The 17,611-nt window shown below is 47.3% G+C and overlaps 1 protein-coding gene across 1 annotated transcript in view; it reads right to left on the reverse strand.

Moving 5' to 3' along the window:
* PHF12 (PHD finger protein 12) overlaps positions 1-16,760 on the reverse strand; it is a 40,142-nt gene extending 23,382 nt beyond the window's left edge. The window contains exons 1-2 of the mRNA XM_026517739.4: positions 16,118-16,760; positions 15,288-15,469 (exon numbers count right to left, since the gene is read on the reverse strand). Coding sequence (XP_026373524.1) covers positions 15,288-15,469; positions 16,118-16,183 — 248 coding nt within the window. The 5' untranslated portion in view covers positions 16,184-16,760. The remainder of the gene's footprint in view (positions 1-15,287; positions 15,470-16,117) is intronic.
* Between the last annotated feature and the right edge of the window lie 851 nt (positions 16,761-17,611).

Raw genomic sequence — 17,611 nt, forward strand, 5'->3', positions numbered from 1 at the left:
TAGAAATAGCAGAGCGATAACCGCACGTAGCATCTACCTAGTGTGTAACAGTTCACAGTGTTTTCACAGATGCTCTTATCTGATCTTCACCAGCACGCTGTGAAAATTCTTACTCCCATCATACAGGTGAGGACACGGACTTATCTAAAGCCACAGAACCAGTGAAGGTTCAGAATCAGAACCCAAATCAGTTTCCTGGCTCTTTCAAATCTCGAGTCCTAGCTATTTGTAAAAAACTTTGGTAGTTCTCTTATTTCTGGGGGACACAGCGGAACATCCATCAAGGTTGAGCATCTCCTCCTACAACAGTCAGTATTTACTGAGTTCCCACTGCTTACTAGCTAACCGAAGCCATGCTAGAGGTGCCGCACGTGAGGATACTGAGTTCCCACTGCTTACTAGCCAACCGAAGCCATGCTAGAGGTGCCACACGTGAGGATACTGAGATCCCACTGCTTACTAGCCAACCGAAGCCATGCTAGAGGTGCCGCACGTGAGGATACTGAGTTCCCACTGCTTACTAGCCAACCGAAGCCATGCTAGAGGTGCCGCACGCGAGGAAAGACACAAAGCAGACAGGTTATGATCTACCCCGCCTAGAAACAGCCTCTGGCGAGAGAGGATCAAAGTCATTCGTCCACTCAAGCATTTAATGAACGATTCATTATTTTATGGTAGGCAATGTGCTAAATGGTGAGATTTCAGACAAGGTCTTTGCTCTCAGGGATCACAGACCAGACCATGAAAAGGACAGTTGACAATGAGAATACATACAATCAACTACAAACGGAACCTGCTACTATAAAGGCCTATGTAAGACTCAACTGTGCACGGCTGCTGGGCTCAGTGAAGAGCCCCAGAAGTTTGGTTACTTGATATCTGAAGCGGACGGTGGCCTTTTCCCGACTCTCTTTCCATAATTCCTAACTATACAGCAAATGGTAATTCAGTCAGTGATCCTTTAAAGACAGTGAAGTTAAGGATCTCGAGGGGTTCAAGAGGAAATGATAATTTTGGAAGCAGGTGTATTTCTGTTATGTTGAAAAAACTACATGAAAGAAGGGAAGTTCTGGGAGTGGGGACATTTTCCTGGCAATGAGTGTTTTATGTCCATCTAGAACCCAACAGTATGAACCTTTAGATTCCTTCTGAGATCTGTCCAAGTCCTAGAAAGGAAGGTGAGTCCTGGAATGTACATGAGCTGGCTTGTCTTGGAAAACTCTTTAGAGAGCACCCTGTGAGGGCAGAGCTTTTGCAGAATACCCATCCAGCTTCCCTGCTGTGGATGTCTCCTCTCAGGTCATTTGTTAAAAAGCCCCGGCCTGCAATTCCTGGCCAGAAAGTGACTATTCACTGCTTTCTAACTTGCTGCTTAACCACTACCTGACTGTAAAGACATTCCGTTAGCTATACAATAGCTTGTAACAATAGAGCTTTGAATCCTCAGAGATTGTACAACTGAAAGATATGCATTTCAGAGTTTGGTGTGGCTCTCTGTGAAGCCTGACAGGGCCTGTAAACCGTTAACAGTAACACCTGTACACAAACCAGTTAGAAAGCTGGTCAAAGGCATTAATTTTTTTAAGAAAGATTTATTTGTTTTAGACCGAGAGGGAGAGCGTGTGTGTGTGTGTGTGTGTGTGTGTGTGTGTAGGAGTGGGGAGTCAGAGGGAGAGAATCTCAAGCAGACCCTGTGGTGAGCGCGGAGTCCGATGTGGGGCTCAATCTCATGACCCTAAGATCATGACCCGAGCCGAAATCAAGAGTCGGTCACTTAACCGACTTGAGCCACTCAGGCGCCCCTAAAGATTTTATTTTTAAGTAATCTCTACACCCAACATGGGGCTGGAACTCACAACCCTGAGATCAAGAGTCACATGCTCTATTGATTGAGCCAGCCAGGCATCCCAACAATTTTTTCTTTTTAATTCTCTTTGGGAGAATGGGGATTGACTTAACTGGCTTAGCCACCCAGGTGCCCCGGCATTAATTTTCCAAAACCGAAACTCCCGAAGCCAACGTCTGCAGGACTCCAGCATCTAGACCCCCATAAACAAATCAAATGACTCGACTCTGTAGCTGACGAGGGTGTCCAGCTTGGTCTATTTCTGGAGTCATGGAAGAGAAAACTACACACACACACTCCTCTGCTCACTGTAATGCCTGCCTTGACGGACTTCCCGACTCACAGCCAAAGGATGAAGCCCAGTTTTAATTTAGAGTGCCTCTTTCATTCACTAATGAGGCTGCAGCCCACCACTGCAGGTGGAAGATGCTAGTTGTCATGGTTCTTGGCTCTCTAATTAAGAGGATCTATTTCAAGTCCTACACCAGTGTGGCTGATGTGAGTCTCAGCTCACTCATCTCCCTCACCTATTCATACACGTGGCCCTGCACGACATCAACATTTCCTTCAGATGGAGCCGCCACCAGCGGGACCTGTTGCTCCACAGCTCTGTGTTAATTATCCATCCAGCGCAAGCAGTTTTTCAATATGGAACTGGAAGGGAGAAGGGGGAGGGGAACAAGAGAACAAAGGGAGGAGAGGAGAGTTGGAGGGAGAGAGGGAGACAGGGAAGCAGAAAGACTGCCTTTGATTTCAGAGACCTAGTTTTTGCATTACAACATGCAGATAAAAATGGTGCTGAGGAAAAAAATGGTATTGGGCTCTGGACTTATTTTTTAAAAAATATGTTAGGTTACCGATGTCTGGCTTGTAACTGTCTATCCAGCTAAGTGACACTGACATTTTAAAACTTGAGCCAAAGGCAGCTTGGGAGACACGGAAATATCACTTAACCAAATTAAAAGCTTTGGTGTGTGTCTTAGGACAAAAGGAAACAAAACGGATGAAAAATATTTAAGAAAGAAGACATTTTATTTTCTCTTCCTAGACTGACAAAATACTCTGTTTAATACAAAGACTGAACAGGAACACTGTGCAGACAGCATATCCACACACAATATACCAACAGCATTCCACTCGGGTTCTCTTCTGGAAGAGGTCAGTCGCATGAACTGCTAGGGTCCCTCCTGTCAGAACCCATCATTCTCCAAGGATCAGAAGCTCTCTAGCCATATATGGTAGTTTCAGTTAAAATATCAGACTAAGAAAGATTTCACTGCCCCTTCCCCGCATCTGATGTCTCCTCCCTTTTTTGGGTGGTGGCGGGGTGTTCAGCCAGCAAACAATAGCACTGAGCAGTTTTGATTTTTAATTTCACAGTTCATGGGTCTCATCCATCCATCTGAGGTCCACTACCAGATAAAAATCCTGCAATTATATGTAATGGCATTGTGTAAGAGTGACTGCAAAAGACAATACATGTTCAGAACAGGCCTACTCTCCCTCAGACCAGCCCTGCTGCGGAACTCTGGCCAGCTGAGGAACTACATCGGTACTAGCCAGAATGGGAGTGAAGGTGATCACTGACAGGACCACCATCCCATCTCCGCCTCCTGGCAGCCATCTTGATCCACAAAGGAATCTATGAGCACAGAAAACAAGCCTTTTCTAAACTGGAACCAGCTTCTGTTCTAGGAAAATGAAGAGACGCCAGGGAAAATTTAATTAAAAAAAATATCTTTTAAAGCTTAAAAGCTGTATTAATGTACCCCAATTTAATGGTTTATGTTTTGAGAAACAAAATCTAATGAAATTTAAATGTCAGCATAAATAGCCAGCTTCCTCCAGACACTTGTATGGGGATCAGCTTTTATTTTCAAGTATGGCCTACCTTTCAAAGGCTGGGAAGATGGCCATACTGAAAGATATTGGAGATGAAAGCAGAAAGTTCATGGGATCCCTGAACCTTAACTCCTTACCCTCCCTTCATCACAGCTACTGACTCGAATACTGCTAATGCCACAAAGTACATAAAAAAAGCCCAAGGACCGCCGGCTTTTTCATGCAAAGCCTGAGTAACAGTGTTAACAAGGAGACCAATGAAGTGCCAGGCCATTACAAATGCCCCATTGAGAAACTTAGCGAGTTGCGTCACTTCCACAGGCATACAGTCCTTTCAGACTAGCTGACTGTGCCCCCAAATTTCATTGCCTTCTATGTAGAGCTGGCTTGTGGCATCCTCCCAGTGAAGGGACACCTGGTGAACAGGGTTATACGCTAGTGCGGCAAAAGGAGGGTGAGAGGGCAGAGCACCAACAGCTGTGCCAGGTGTCTGCCTCTGCTTACTTCCCTACAAGCTGGAACTGCGTGCCACAGGGCCTTATCCATCATTAGTTCGGCTATTCTGGAAATCCTGGCTTCTCCGTGATGAGGAACGAGCTGCCTGCAAACGTTTTAAAAATGGGCTTCGTTCACTCCCCTCCTGGTAGATGTTGGAGCCCACCTATGTGGGAAGAGTCAACATTCTGGCCTCAACAGACACTTTCTGATGTTCCTAGGGAATGTTCTTCCTTGGACAGAAGAATCAACAATTCTAACTGTGTATTCCAGAGGAGTCTCAGAGGTATGGAAAACTGGGTACTGTTCTGTGGCCAAATCAAGGAAATAGCCAGGACATTTTTTTTTTTTTTTTTTTTTGGGGGCATATGCAGCTCAGGAAATCTGGATCAGTTTATATCTTAAAGATACTGGACCTAAAATTCTATAAAGGCTGGGAAAACAAAAAAACACTAACAATGTCTTGTGGCGCCTGGGTGGCTCAGTTGGTTAAGTGGCTGCCTTCGGCTCAGGTCATGATCCTGGAGTCCTGGGATGGAGCCCCACGTTGGGTTCCCTGCTCAGTGGGAGTCTGCTTCTCCCTCTGGTCCTCTCCCCTCTTGTGTTCTCTCTCTCACTCTCTCTCAAGTAAATGAATAAAATCTTTTTTTTTTTAAAGATTTTATTTATTTATTCGACAGAGATAGAGACAGCCAGCGAGAGAGGGAACACAAGCAGGGGGAGTGGGAGAGGAAGAAGCAGGCTCATAGTGGAAGAACCTGATGTGGGGCTCGATCCCATAACGCCGGGATCACGCCCTGAGCCAAAGGCAGACGCCTAACCGCTGTGCCACCCAGGCGCCCCAGTAAATGAATAAAATCTTAAAAAACAAACACTAACAATGTCTTTATTTGAAATCCAACTAAATACAGAGAGAGCAGGTTTCTACTTAAGACCCAGCTGCTAAGGAGGGTTTCTGCTCCATTTACCCTCCTCTGACAGGGTCTTCTTCTTTTTTTTTTTTTACTTTTTAAAGATTTTATTTATTTATTTGACAGAGAGACAGCCAGCGAGAGAGGGAACACAAGCAGGGGGAGTGGGAGAGGAAGAAGCAGGCTCATAGCGGAGGAGCCTGATGCGGGGCTCGATCCCAGAACGCCGGGATCATGCCCTGAGCCGAAGGCAGACGCTTAACGACTGTGCCACCCAGGCGCCCCTCTGACAGGGTCTTCTTAAAAAAAGGAAAGATAAAGAATAATGCTATTATTTGCACCAAAACAGCATAGGGCCTATTCCCTCCTCCTTTTCACTCATAAACCCCATTTTACTTCTAAACCTCAAAGCTCCCCACTCTACACGATTGAAGTAATCTCCTGGGCATATTGTCAAACTATGCTGTCATGGTTTGACGCCACAGCTGAGTGCTGACTTGGGCTTCTGAAGCCTTCCAGTTATACCCCCGGTGATCTATTTAGGAGGTGAACATACTTCTCAGAGACAGAGCACCATAATTTTTTCCCTTTGGCCCACTTTTCTCTCAGATGATTCCTAACCAAAGAACGATCACCTTAAAGGCCTGAATGTGTGCACACGAATGGTAAGATCTGAGGAAAGCTTATATGCAGCAAGCATTCAAGTCCTGGACATAAGCTCTTTCCCACAACTTAACTAAACTGCAGACACTTTTCTTACCATCCAGCTACTTCAACACCAACAAACTGAAGCCTGCAGTCAAAGATGTCTGATGAATTAGGTGTTTTAAGAACTAAGTTAAGCTAGAATGGCTAAGTGTCGTCTAAGCCAGGCAAAACCACGAGCACTACAAAGGAAGGATTAAAAAAACCAAAAACAATAAAGCAAAAAATTTCTATCAAAAGGCCAGAATCAGTGACAGAATTCTCCCTACATTTAGGGGCGCCTGGGTGGTGCAGTCGTTAAGCGTCTGCCTGCGGCTCAGGGCATGATCCCAGCGTTCTGGGATCGAGCCCCGCATCAGGCTTCTCCGCTGGGAGCCTGCTTCTTCCTCTCCCACTCCCCCTGCTTGTGTTCCCTCTCTTGCTGGCTGTCTCTCTGTCGAATAAATAAATAAAATCTTAAAAAAAAAAAAAATTCTCCCTACATTTAAGATGCTCTTTCAAAAAATGGCAAGCAAGATCAAGGAAAGTTGAATATAACTAATCTATGTATAAAAAGAACTAGGAAAAGGCATAGGTTTAGACACATTTAATGAAATTAACAGAGTCTAATTTTCATAATGCATTTTGACCAATAATTGATGACTGTCAACTGAAAAAGTTCACTGCAGAGTTTCCCACTAATATTTCCAGAGCTTCACTAGAACCAAGAATCAGTAGAACTCTGATGGTTCAGCGAAAAGTGGGAATTAAAAAGCTCCCAGCTCATCACAGGAGCCCAGGCTGGCGTAAGGAACAAGAGTAGCTCCTCACTGCCTAGTTTTGTAATGAGGAGACTTATCTACTATCACTTAAGAGTTCTAAGCATTCATTAGCTTCTCTGCTCTGTTCTCTGCACAAATGCAGACAGGAAAAAAATATTCGACATCCGTCTGAGGATCACAGCTGGATAGAAGTCAGCAATGTGTTTGTGCTGCTACAAACGGGGTTCCACCCTGAAACTCAAGCTCGCTAGTAATTCTGAGAGGTTCCCTCACCCTTGCCTAGGCTGGTGGTGAAGTGATGTCTTTGGGCTATGGTTAAATCCAAACCCTGCAGAGAGTCCTCTCTTGCTCACTCAGGCTTATTTCAAAAAGAGCCTCACGCAGAGGCCAAGTCAGTGGGAAAGACCGACGCTAGGTTCGGGCATGGACTCCCCACCCTGCTGTTACACGCTCTGTCTTCTGTCCTTTCAAGACTGGGAAACATTTCCTGGGAGATATATCCTGTACAGTTTGTCAGAAAACAGGGTAAGGGCAAAGACTAAACACCAACGCTATTAACATACAGGAAACATAATTAGGGGGAAGGGACTAGTGACTGTGGGTGTGTTAACAAAGGCACCATCTACTTGGCAAAAGCAGACAGTTCTGTTCCCCAGCTAGTGCTTATCTTTGCTTATCTCTCATTTGTAAGACTACTAGGTATTACGCAGCACTGAGCAGAGGAAACGGGTCAGCCCATGGATTTCAAGGAGTTTAGTGGGCATTTAGTACATAGCTGCAAAAGGGAAAGCAGCTTTTTGAATGCGTCAGGTTTTATATTACCTGAAACGTCATCAATCTGTAAGGTGTACTTGGAATTTGCGTACTGTAAATTCAACAACAGCTCTACAGAGTAGACAAGTGCATTTTTGCTGATGGGTCAAAAGCAATGATTTCTCCTTTTATCGGTGTCTACTGTACCCCTCAGTGTCTTCCACCTCCCATGCAAATGTGCTAAAACTTCATCTTTATTCTTATTTGCTGAGACCTAGATTCAGAAATAATATTAGACTTAAAGGATGAAGCCTGTGACATCTATAAACGGCAGGCAGAAAAAGGAGTCACCTTCTTATTCTTCTTAACTGCTCTCAAGTCATGGGAAAAGCAGTCAGCTAGTGACCTGTGCATGTGTCCTGGGCATGGTGACAAATCCGCAATACCAAAGTGCCTTTCTGAAATTTGGTCTAGGACTTGCACTGAATACAATGTCCTCCTCTTTCAGGAAACTGGCAGGGGGACAGCTGTACTCCTGTCCCATCTCTTGGGAGGCTAGCATTATGCGGAGGTGCTCTTATAAGTGTCACTCATTGAATGGCAATGCAGCTGGCGATGTCTGTACTCCCTGGGGACTCTTAAGTCAAAGGAAGAGCACAGCAGAGGTGGGGAAACAAACCCCCTCCCCTGCTCTGGTGACTTAAAACTCTGGCACCTTAAAATAGGAATGCATTTCCAGGAGCCTGTGCTGTATTATCATAACAATATGACCATCACAACCCCAACCAGAATCTTCTACTAGGGCAGCCTGCTTAACTATACACCCAAGGAACTGTGCGTGTGCTGGGGGTGAGACAAGAAGGTTCAGAGATAGATTTCAACACTCTTCCGCATGACCAAAAGCAAACAACATTCAACTTCATCTGTTTTCTATTGCCCTATCGCTTGTAGGACAAAAGATGTACCCATTTCTGTTAAGAAGCAGGACGTCTGCATTTCTACGCAGCAAAAATCTTTGGGGGGGGGGTGGTGCATCAAAATAGACGATTTCTTTTTATAAGTTATATAAAACCTTCAGGCAAATACTCTCTGTACCCTGGCTCCCTATTTATTGTTATCTGAGCTTACATAAGGACACATATAAAGAGGTGAGTTCAATACAATGTACAAGCAATTTTTGTTCTTGTTAACTGAGTTCAAGAAATAGCTCAACTGACCTGGAGTTATTTCTACCCCAAGGTGTTACCAATCAAACTGAGAAAATGAAAATCTTCCTCCTTAAACTAGGAGCCTCACAGATATGAGAGATTTCTTTCTTTCTTTCTTTTTTTAAAGATTTTATTTATTTATTCGACAGAGACAGACAGCCAGCGAGAGAGGGAACACAAGCAGGGGGAGTGGGAGAGGAAGAAGCAGGCTCCCAGCAGAGGAGCCTGATGTGGGACTCGATCCCATAACGCCGGGATCACGCCCTGAGCCGAAGGCAGACGCTTAACTGCTGTGCCACCCAGGCGTCCCAAGAGAGATCTCTATACACAGAAAATTTCTATTGTGGCTGGGGGGTGCCTGGTGGGCAACCTGCCTTAAGGTAGGTGGTGGATTTTTTAAAATTTTTTCTAGGGTTAACCTCCAGCCTTAGACTTCTTTACTAAGATGGATCACTCAGAAAAGTTGAAACACAAATCACACTGTAAGGTTCTCTCCAATGAGATATATATCCTGACTGGAGTTCACAGAAGACTTTGAGTCACTGTCATTACATTGGTAAAATAGCACAGGCATTAAAGCGTGCTTAAATCAACTACCTTTCTCCTAGGTAAGACTCAAAAATTAAAAAATAAAAAGGCTGAGTAAAAAGACAACCCACAGAATGGAAGAAAATACTTGAAAATCATATATCTGACCAAGTACTTGCTATCTAGAATATATAAGGAACTCCTACAACTCGGTAACAAAAAAACCAAATAACCCAATTAAAACTGGACAAAGGATCAAAATAGACATTTCTCCAAGAAAATATACAAATGGACAATAAGCACATGAAAAGATGTTTGGTATCATTAGCCACTAGGGAAATGCAAATCAAAACTATAGCACTTCCCACCCATAGGATAGCTTTTATCAAGAAGACAGATAATAACAAGTGTTGGAAAGGATGTGGAGAAACTGGAACCCTCATGTATTGGTGAGGATGCAAAATGGTGCAGCCACTTTGGAAAACAATCTGGCAGTTCTTCAAAGGTTAAACATGGGGGCGCCTGGGTGGCTCAGTTGGTTAAGCATCTGCCTTCAGCTTGGGTCATCAGATGGAGCCCCTGCACTGGGTGTGTGTGTGTGTGTGTGTGTGTGTGTGTTTCTGTTCAGCAGGGAGTCTGCGTCTCCTTCTCCCTCTGTGCCCCCCTCACTCACTCATGCTCTCTCTTGCTATCTCTGTCTCCCAAATAAATAGATTAAATCTTAAGAAAGAAAGAAAAAAAAAATGGTTAAACATGAGTTACCCTGTGACCCAGCAATTCTGTTCCTGGGTATACAACCAAGAGAAATGAAAACAGACGTCCACACCAAACTTGCACACAAACGTGTACAGCATCATTACTCACAACAGCAAAAACTAGAAAAAACCTCAAATGTGCATCAACTGATAAATGGATAGACAAAAATGTGGTATAGCCATACACGGAATAGTATTCGGCTACAAAAAGGGAGTAAGTACTGATAAATCCTACAAGGGTGAATCCTGAAAACTCACCGAGCCCATTTGAGTATCACTTGTCCTTTCGCTCAGAGCTTAATAAAAACCAGCGTCTCATTCAACACACAGTAGTGACTATTTGGATCCTTTTTTAGTTCAAATTACACTATTTGTCTGTATTTTATGATTTGGCTTAAAAAAATTCTCTTGGAGACATACTTAAGAATTTAAAACAGAGCAATATGAATCCCATCTCCAGATATAAATGAAGGCAGTACCCAAAGTCGTCTTTTACATGATTTCACCCGTAAAAAATACACCAGTCATTTACAAAGCCTAAAAGAGGTCCTAATGTTTTAGTGGAGCCCATCTGTAAAGTACTTCGAGAGCCTTAAGGAGCAGCAGGAAACTGATGAGATTACAACTGCATCCTACCTTTCACTGAGTATGGTTATTAATTTGGGGACAGGAAAGATCTCCCACAGCGGCACCTCGAAGTCCTTGCCGTAGGCCACACAAACACTGTCACCTCTGAGGAGTGTTACCTCCTCTTCCACTTTAAAAAACGTCTGATGCTTCCTTTCTTAACCAAAGCCACCTAGGTCACACCCATTTTTGAGTAAACATTTCATACTAAATATTATTATTATTTTTAAACGGTGATTATCCTTATTATCACTGAACCAAAGCACCCCTACCACAATTAGCCCCCGAGCCCCACACAACGTTTACAAAGCATGCGTGTGAAATTGCGCTAAAGCTGAATGTTATTGGACCCTCCCTGTTTGAGTGGAACATTTAAAAACAATAATACGCACCCAGATTCCAACGCAGTGCAGCAAATGCAAAAATAAATAAATAAATAAAATACACATAAAACCAAATTAGGTTTGTTTACTGTCCAATCATTTTACTACTGAGGAGGCAGGGTGAGGGGAGGAAGTCCAGATGCCGACCCCTCCAGTTCTTCAGTGCCAGATCTCCAAGCACTTACAATGTCAGAAACAACAGATTCATAAGATATGTTAAAATAAATGTATTTTAATTCAGCACTAGCCCGCTACTTTCCTAATGAGGAACTAAACCCAACAAAATCAGAAAAAATCACCTTCTTAAAAGTTCAAACAGCAAAGATTTTCTGCAACGCAGTTTTCTACTCTATGTGTGAAACCTTTCTTGTTATGACTCACTGAAAATTAAATATGCAAAACTCCAAGCTGAGCTTAGTTTTGCCTGTGCACAGAGACCTTTTTACTCTCATTCTTCGAAAACCTCATTTTGGATCTTGCTGCCAACACCAAAGAGAGGAAAGCCGGCCAACAATTCCAAATATAACATGCGGAGGCAAATGCTACAGAAATCTGTCTGACGGGAAGCAACCATGCTGAGGTCTGCTGAGGTAGACGCACTTCTCAATCAGACCGTTCCGGTCCTTCAGTCCGTTTGGAGCAAAATGCCACGAGAAAGCAATCAGAGAACAACGTTTCCAGTTGGCCTTGTTACCGATGGCCTATGGTGTTCACTTTACCGGTGAGAACAATTCAATCCATTTCAAACAGAAAGATGGGTCAGTGGCAACGAGAGCGCCACCAGTTATTCTAATTTTTTAAAACCAATTTTTAGGGACCAATCCACAGAGACCAGTGTTTTCAGAAAGTTCAACTAACGGCATGCCAATTATGAGAGGGGTCAGGTTCACCAGAAAACACTGAAAAATCTCTCTCTTTCCAGTTCTCCTGGGGCAGGTTTCATAACTCCTACTACCACTCTGAATAATTGATAAACCAGTTAAACTTAGATAAAATGATTACACTCTGACTTAAAAACAAAAAAATCACCTCCTTAAGTTTAATTCTTCAGCGAGGTCATGGTACCCAGCACAGGACAATTCATTCCCTCACCCAAAGGATCATTACTGAGAACCCAGAAATAGGGCTCCCAGTCTAATTGGGAAGAGAGAACGGTTCCTCATACAGAGCACTGGCCCCTGAGAAAAGACAAGACAATTAAACAGTTTATCTGACCAGTCATTTCCTACAGTAGTTTATCTTAGAAAAATCCCCTGTGGTTATGACCATGTCACTAAGCCCAGGAGGTAAAGTTTGCCGAGAATCACTTCTGGAACATTTTATTAGATCTCGCTCACTGTGAGGCAAGCTGGCAAGGCACACCAGAGACTGAAAAAGGACTTGTCTCAGAGAACTCCCGACGAAGACCCGCAGCAGCACTACAGTTATGATCGACAGGGTTTGCAAACCCTTCGTCTTCACTCTTGGACATTCTGTACGTAAGGAAAATTACCATCACTGCGCTTATCTGAATACAGCTGACCCTTGGAGAACATGGGTCTGACTGCAGGTCCTCTTCTATGTGGACTTTTTATAGTATGGTACTGTAAGTGTATCTTCTCTTTATGATTTCCTTAACATTTTCTTTTCTCTAGCTTACTCTGTTATAAGAATACAACATAACATGCAAAAGATGTGTTAACTGACTGTTTACGTTACGGTAAGGCTTCTGGTCAATAGTAGGTTATCAGTAGTTAAGTTTTTGAAGAATCAAAAGTTATGTTGATTTTTGGCTGCATGGGGGTTGGTGTCCCTAAGCCCCCAGCATTGTTCAAGGGTCAACTGTAATCCGGTCTTAGCCAGTTAAAAGGGGAAGCAAGAGAAAATAGAGCCACACCTAACTGCACTCCCACATGGCACAAGTAATCAGTAATGGCATGAATTAAAGCCAGGACACTCAGGAATCAAAACTGTCTGAGACCGTCAACTGCCTGACCTGATGACTCTGGTGGAGACGGTTAATGAAGTACTTACTTCACTTGTGCTGGAAAGTGTGGAACAGGAGTCAGGAAAGTGGGATAAGCCTCATTTGAAAGAGGGCTTCCTGCCTTTGTACCAGTATCTAGAATGTTTTGTAATTTATATAACAACTCAGATAAGCCAATGGCACCTTCAGTACTGGCATCTTCAAAGAGGGAATTGGAGATGTAAAACAAGCCCTGCCTCACTTACTAGTATTCTCAAATCTCTGATTACCAGTTCCCATTCATGGTCTTAAAAAAAGAAAGAAAAAAAAAAAAGTATTCAATGAAATGCACAGTCTGGGCAAGTCTGAGTCTCACCAACAGCTACAAGTACCTCCCTCTCTCCTAGCTGAAGTAGAAACTGTTAATTGTTACAACTTGACAAGATTTACACTCATCTAATTAGAAGATCCAGAGGTTAGATTTTAGAGTTTGAAGCCCAAACTCAGGCAAAACAGCACACTTTTTCCATACCTGAAGTTTCTAATAAACAATCTCAGCTTTACTAAACACAGGAGGCTAAAGATAATAAAGAGCTTATAAAATTCTCAATACGGAAGTCACCATTCTTGATTAACTAACCCTAGCTTCATCCTAGAGGTGAAACACCCACATTTTCAATCAAGAAGGCTACAATTCAGTCCAAGTATATGTATCAAACAAGCACAATAAAAAATGTAAGCAACAGGAAAAAAACTGATAAGCAACATAGCATATCCAGGTACAAATTTCCTCCTTGCTCAAGAACAGCATGGGGAAACTTGACCAGAGATATTTTCTCCAGGTGGATTACACCTTACAGGAAGCAAAGGCTAAAAACCACAGACCTTTCCTGTTGGTATTAGTCACTTCATAGTAAAAAATTTAAAACCGACAACAAAGCTTCCTCGAGGATAACCATTTTTGTCCCTGCAACATTACAAGCCCAGATGGGGTGCCCTCCTGGGCAAAAGTATCTGGGGAATGGTAATGGGAGCTTCCTACATAACTTCTGACCACAGACTTAATTTGCCCAGTATCAGTCATCTGTCTAATAAGTGTTCCAAAACCTGCAATTAGTACAAATATACAGTAGGCACTAGTCCACAAACCAAGAGACGGAATGTCAATGGAACAGTGTGGAGAGCTTAAGAAAACCTCACTTTTTCTTTTTTAAACAGCGGACTAAAAAAAAAAAAAAAAAAAGCAACATCAAAAACGGGTGGGAACAAATAGAAGCCCCGCTCTTTCCCGCTCTCACAAACGCCTGCCTCAGTCAACTGTTGCTGAACAACAGAACAAGACCCATCAGAACACGACGCATCTGGGTTCCCTGCGCAGATGTGGGATTTTTGTGGAGAGCAGAGATGGTTTCTCCAGGCAGAAGCTGGAGTTTAAACTCTTCCTGGCCGGATTGTTCTGGGCTGAGCTGCCGAGGAGGATCACGCAGCGGGCGATCAACCCAGGTCCCTCCCTCCCTCTCTCTCCGGTCTCTCCCCTCCTCTCGCTTTCAGTAAGGGGGGGGGGTGTGGGTGGAGGGAAGCGCAGAGCTTTCCAGCTCTCTGCTCCTTAAAAATGCCCTCGCGGAGCTAACCGCACACAATCCTGCCCCGGCAGCAAAGAATTTTGCCGCGAAGGGCTCGCTGATCCGCAGCGGAGAAGTGAAATCGGCGCCCAAGGGCAATTTTAATTGTCTAACCCGGCCCGATTTCCTAAGAGGCGGCAGCGCGGGGAGGGGAGGGAGAGAGGGAGGCAGCTCCGAGAGGCAACAGGGGGCAAGGGGAGCCAGAGAAAGGGGACCAAAGCGGCGAGATCCTAGCCCTGGTCCCTGAGGAGCTTCTGCAGAAAGGACCCCGAGCCTCTACTCCCACCGTTCCCCGGGAAACGTTTGCAAATCATATATGCAGCCAAAATGGCGCTGAGAATAAAAATATAATTTAAAGGCAGGTCGCCATATTGTAAACAGAGAAGCACAGAAGACGCGGACTCGAAAGACACCCTCCATGATTTCTTCCACAGCCGCGAGCGCCCGGGTGTCCGGCCCCCTGGGTCTGGACCAGGCCAACTCTGGCGGCCGAGGGCTCCGCGCACCCGCCCGCAGGAGAGCCCAGCCCGGCAGGAGCCCGAAGGCAGCGGGCGCGCGGGCAGACGAGCGGCACAGGGCCCGGAGCTCCTCCCCTTCCTCCCCCGCCACCGCCGGCCGTGCCCTGCCGGCTCTGTCCCGGCTACCCAGAGCCTTCCAATCCCAGATGGGGCACTCCTCACTCGTCCCAACCCCCACCTCGGGGTCCGGACCCACTGCTGCTCCTCCCCCCCCAAACGGCCAGATCCCGGCAGACACCTGGGGGCGGGGAGGCGCTCGCCCCAGCCGCTGCAGAAACTCAGCTAGCGGCAGCAAGCGCCCGTTATTTCGGCAGCCAGGGGTAGGCCGGGTGAAGGAATGTGCCGAGAAGGGTCCGCCAAGGAGCTCCAAAGGGTCCCCAGACCTTACCAGCACTGGAGGTGGAAGGCGGCCGGGCAGTGGTCACAGCACAGGAGATCCCCACCTTCTTTGCAGCTATCGCAGCTGTCGTGGTTGGTGGCCCTGCCGCTTCTCCGGGGCTCTTTTTCAGGCTTCCGACTCCGCTTTTCTGCCTCGTCCGTCTTGGGGGGAGCCAGCAGAGCTTGGATTTGCTGCACACACATACAAACGGCGTGTGTGCACACTCGGAGCTCCCGGGCGGTCCGTCGCCCCCCCGGCAAGGCTTCTCCGTCACCCACCCCTCTCCCCCCTTTTGTCCTTCTTCCTCCCATCCAAGCTGCTCCCAGAACCTCTCAGCCCCCGGAACCGGGGGGAGCCCACCCTAACAGCGTTCCTGCAGCACAACAACGAGAACAGCTTCTTCCAAATGGGGAGGATCAGGGTAGGGGGATGGGGAGAGGGTGCGCGGTTCCCTTCTCGCCACTTCCTTGTATGGACAGTGGGGGACTCCAAAGCCAGGCTCTGGAGAGGCCTGAAACCCGGTACCCGGACGTGCTGGGGGAAGCACAAAGGGGCCGACAAGAAGGGGGTGGGGAGGCCCGCCGGTGCAACGACATGGAGTGGGTTGGTGCCTCGGGAGAGCGAATCCAGGGCGGCGGGTAGGTGAAACTGCTGCAAACGTCCTCGGAGGCTGAGCTCAGCCCCTCGAATTGCAAAGAAGGGAGGGAGAGTCTGGGTGAGGAAGAAGCCCCCCCTCCCCCGGCCCTTTAGCGCTGTGAGCTCAGGACCGGCTTTGTGGGGCGGAGGGCGGAGGTTCACTCCCGGCGCTGGGGGAAGGGGATGAGGAGGGCCACTCTTACCTCCATCAGCCCCCCCGACGTGTCCAAGTCGTACACGATCGTCTTGGTCTCCATTTTCTCCCACATTCATCCACCTCCCGGGCTGGGCGCTCTCTGCTCCGGCCCCCCCAACCCCGGGGGGAGGGGGGAAGCGGGGGGAGGGGGCGCTCCTGACCCCGGCCCCCCTTCTTTTTTCCCAACACGGGTCCCGACTTCCTCGCCCTGGCTCCCCCCCACCCCCCGGCCCCCAGTCCCCGGGACGGCAGCGTCCTCCCCACGGGCCGTGAGGGGGGAGCGGCCCCTCAGCCCCGGCCCGGCGGCTGGCTGCACGGTGGGTCCCGGCTCCGGGGGTCAGGCCTCGGCGGGGCCTAGTCCCACAGGCTAAAGCCGGCGCTGGCGACCGCTGGTCCGGCCGGGAAGGCTGGCGGGCGCTGCCATCCCGGGGTTGGGGGGATCGGAGGGGGGGTGAGAGGTTAGGTGAGGTTGTGGTACGTGAGGTGACTGCGGGGAGGGTGATGGGGGGTGGTCCCCGAGCTCCGCCTCTCGCCGCCGCCGCCGTCTGCGTCCCGGCTGCCGCGCACTTGGCGCAAACTTACCGCGAGCGCCCGCAAAGCCACCCGCGCAGGCGCCCCGGGATCGCCGCTCGCCGCGCGCAACCGCAGTGACAGCCGGCGGCCGGGCTCCCGCGCAGCCGCAGTGAGGGGGTACCCCCCAGCGCGCAGCCGCGCTGGCATTCGTCTGGAGCGCCGAAGCCCCGCCTTTCCGCCTTGCGCCAGCGTACTAAGATAAAAGGGCGGGACCTGAGGTCTCGCGCAGGCGCCTGGGAGACTTTCTAAGGGTCACGGCGCAGCCGCAGGAACATGGGGGCTCTTCATCCATTGGTGTTTGTGTATAGACCAAGAAGACTCTGCTTCTGCGCAGGCGTGTTGAGAATGCTCTCCTCCCGCCCCACAACACAACCGCCTTCCGCGCAAGCGTATTGTCACCTGCAGGCCCTAACAAGAATGCTTCTACTTTCGCCATTTTGGTAATGGGATATAGGCTACCATGTCCTTGGAGTCCTCAGACAAGAACAGGAAGGAGCAAGGTGTGGTGTTGGCTGGAGCTGGCAGGCTGTCGGTGACAGCAGTATTCCTAGGGATATTGTACTGGATCGTTTGGTTCCCAGCGTCAGGTGTGGCTGAACTAGGCGCCATATTGGTAAAGAGAAAAGAAAAGCCATAGCGACGGAAAACTATTCTTTTGGTGTCGGGTTGGATGGCTGCTGTTCGCACTACCCTTCCGCTCCCGACAGTTAATTTTAACCTCAGCATCCCTGCCTTGCGTAATGATGACACCATGGAGAGTTTCGCTGGCCCATTACTACTCTCTCTCGATCACTGTCCCTGAGAACTGCTCCAGAAGAAGCCAACAGCGAAGAGTAGTAACGCTGACAACGCCCAACTACCTGCCTATAGTGGACTTCAACTCCCAGTTTGCAATGCGCAAGAGGTCCAAAGGGCTAACGAGAGCGCA

This window comes from Ursus arctos, unplaced genomic scaffold (genome assembly GCF_023065955.2).
Source record: "Ursus arctos isolate Adak ecotype North America unplaced genomic scaffold, UrsArc2.0 scaffold_24, whole genome shotgun sequence".
NCBI lineage: Eukaryota > Metazoa > Chordata > Mammalia > Carnivora > Ursidae > Ursus > Ursus arctos.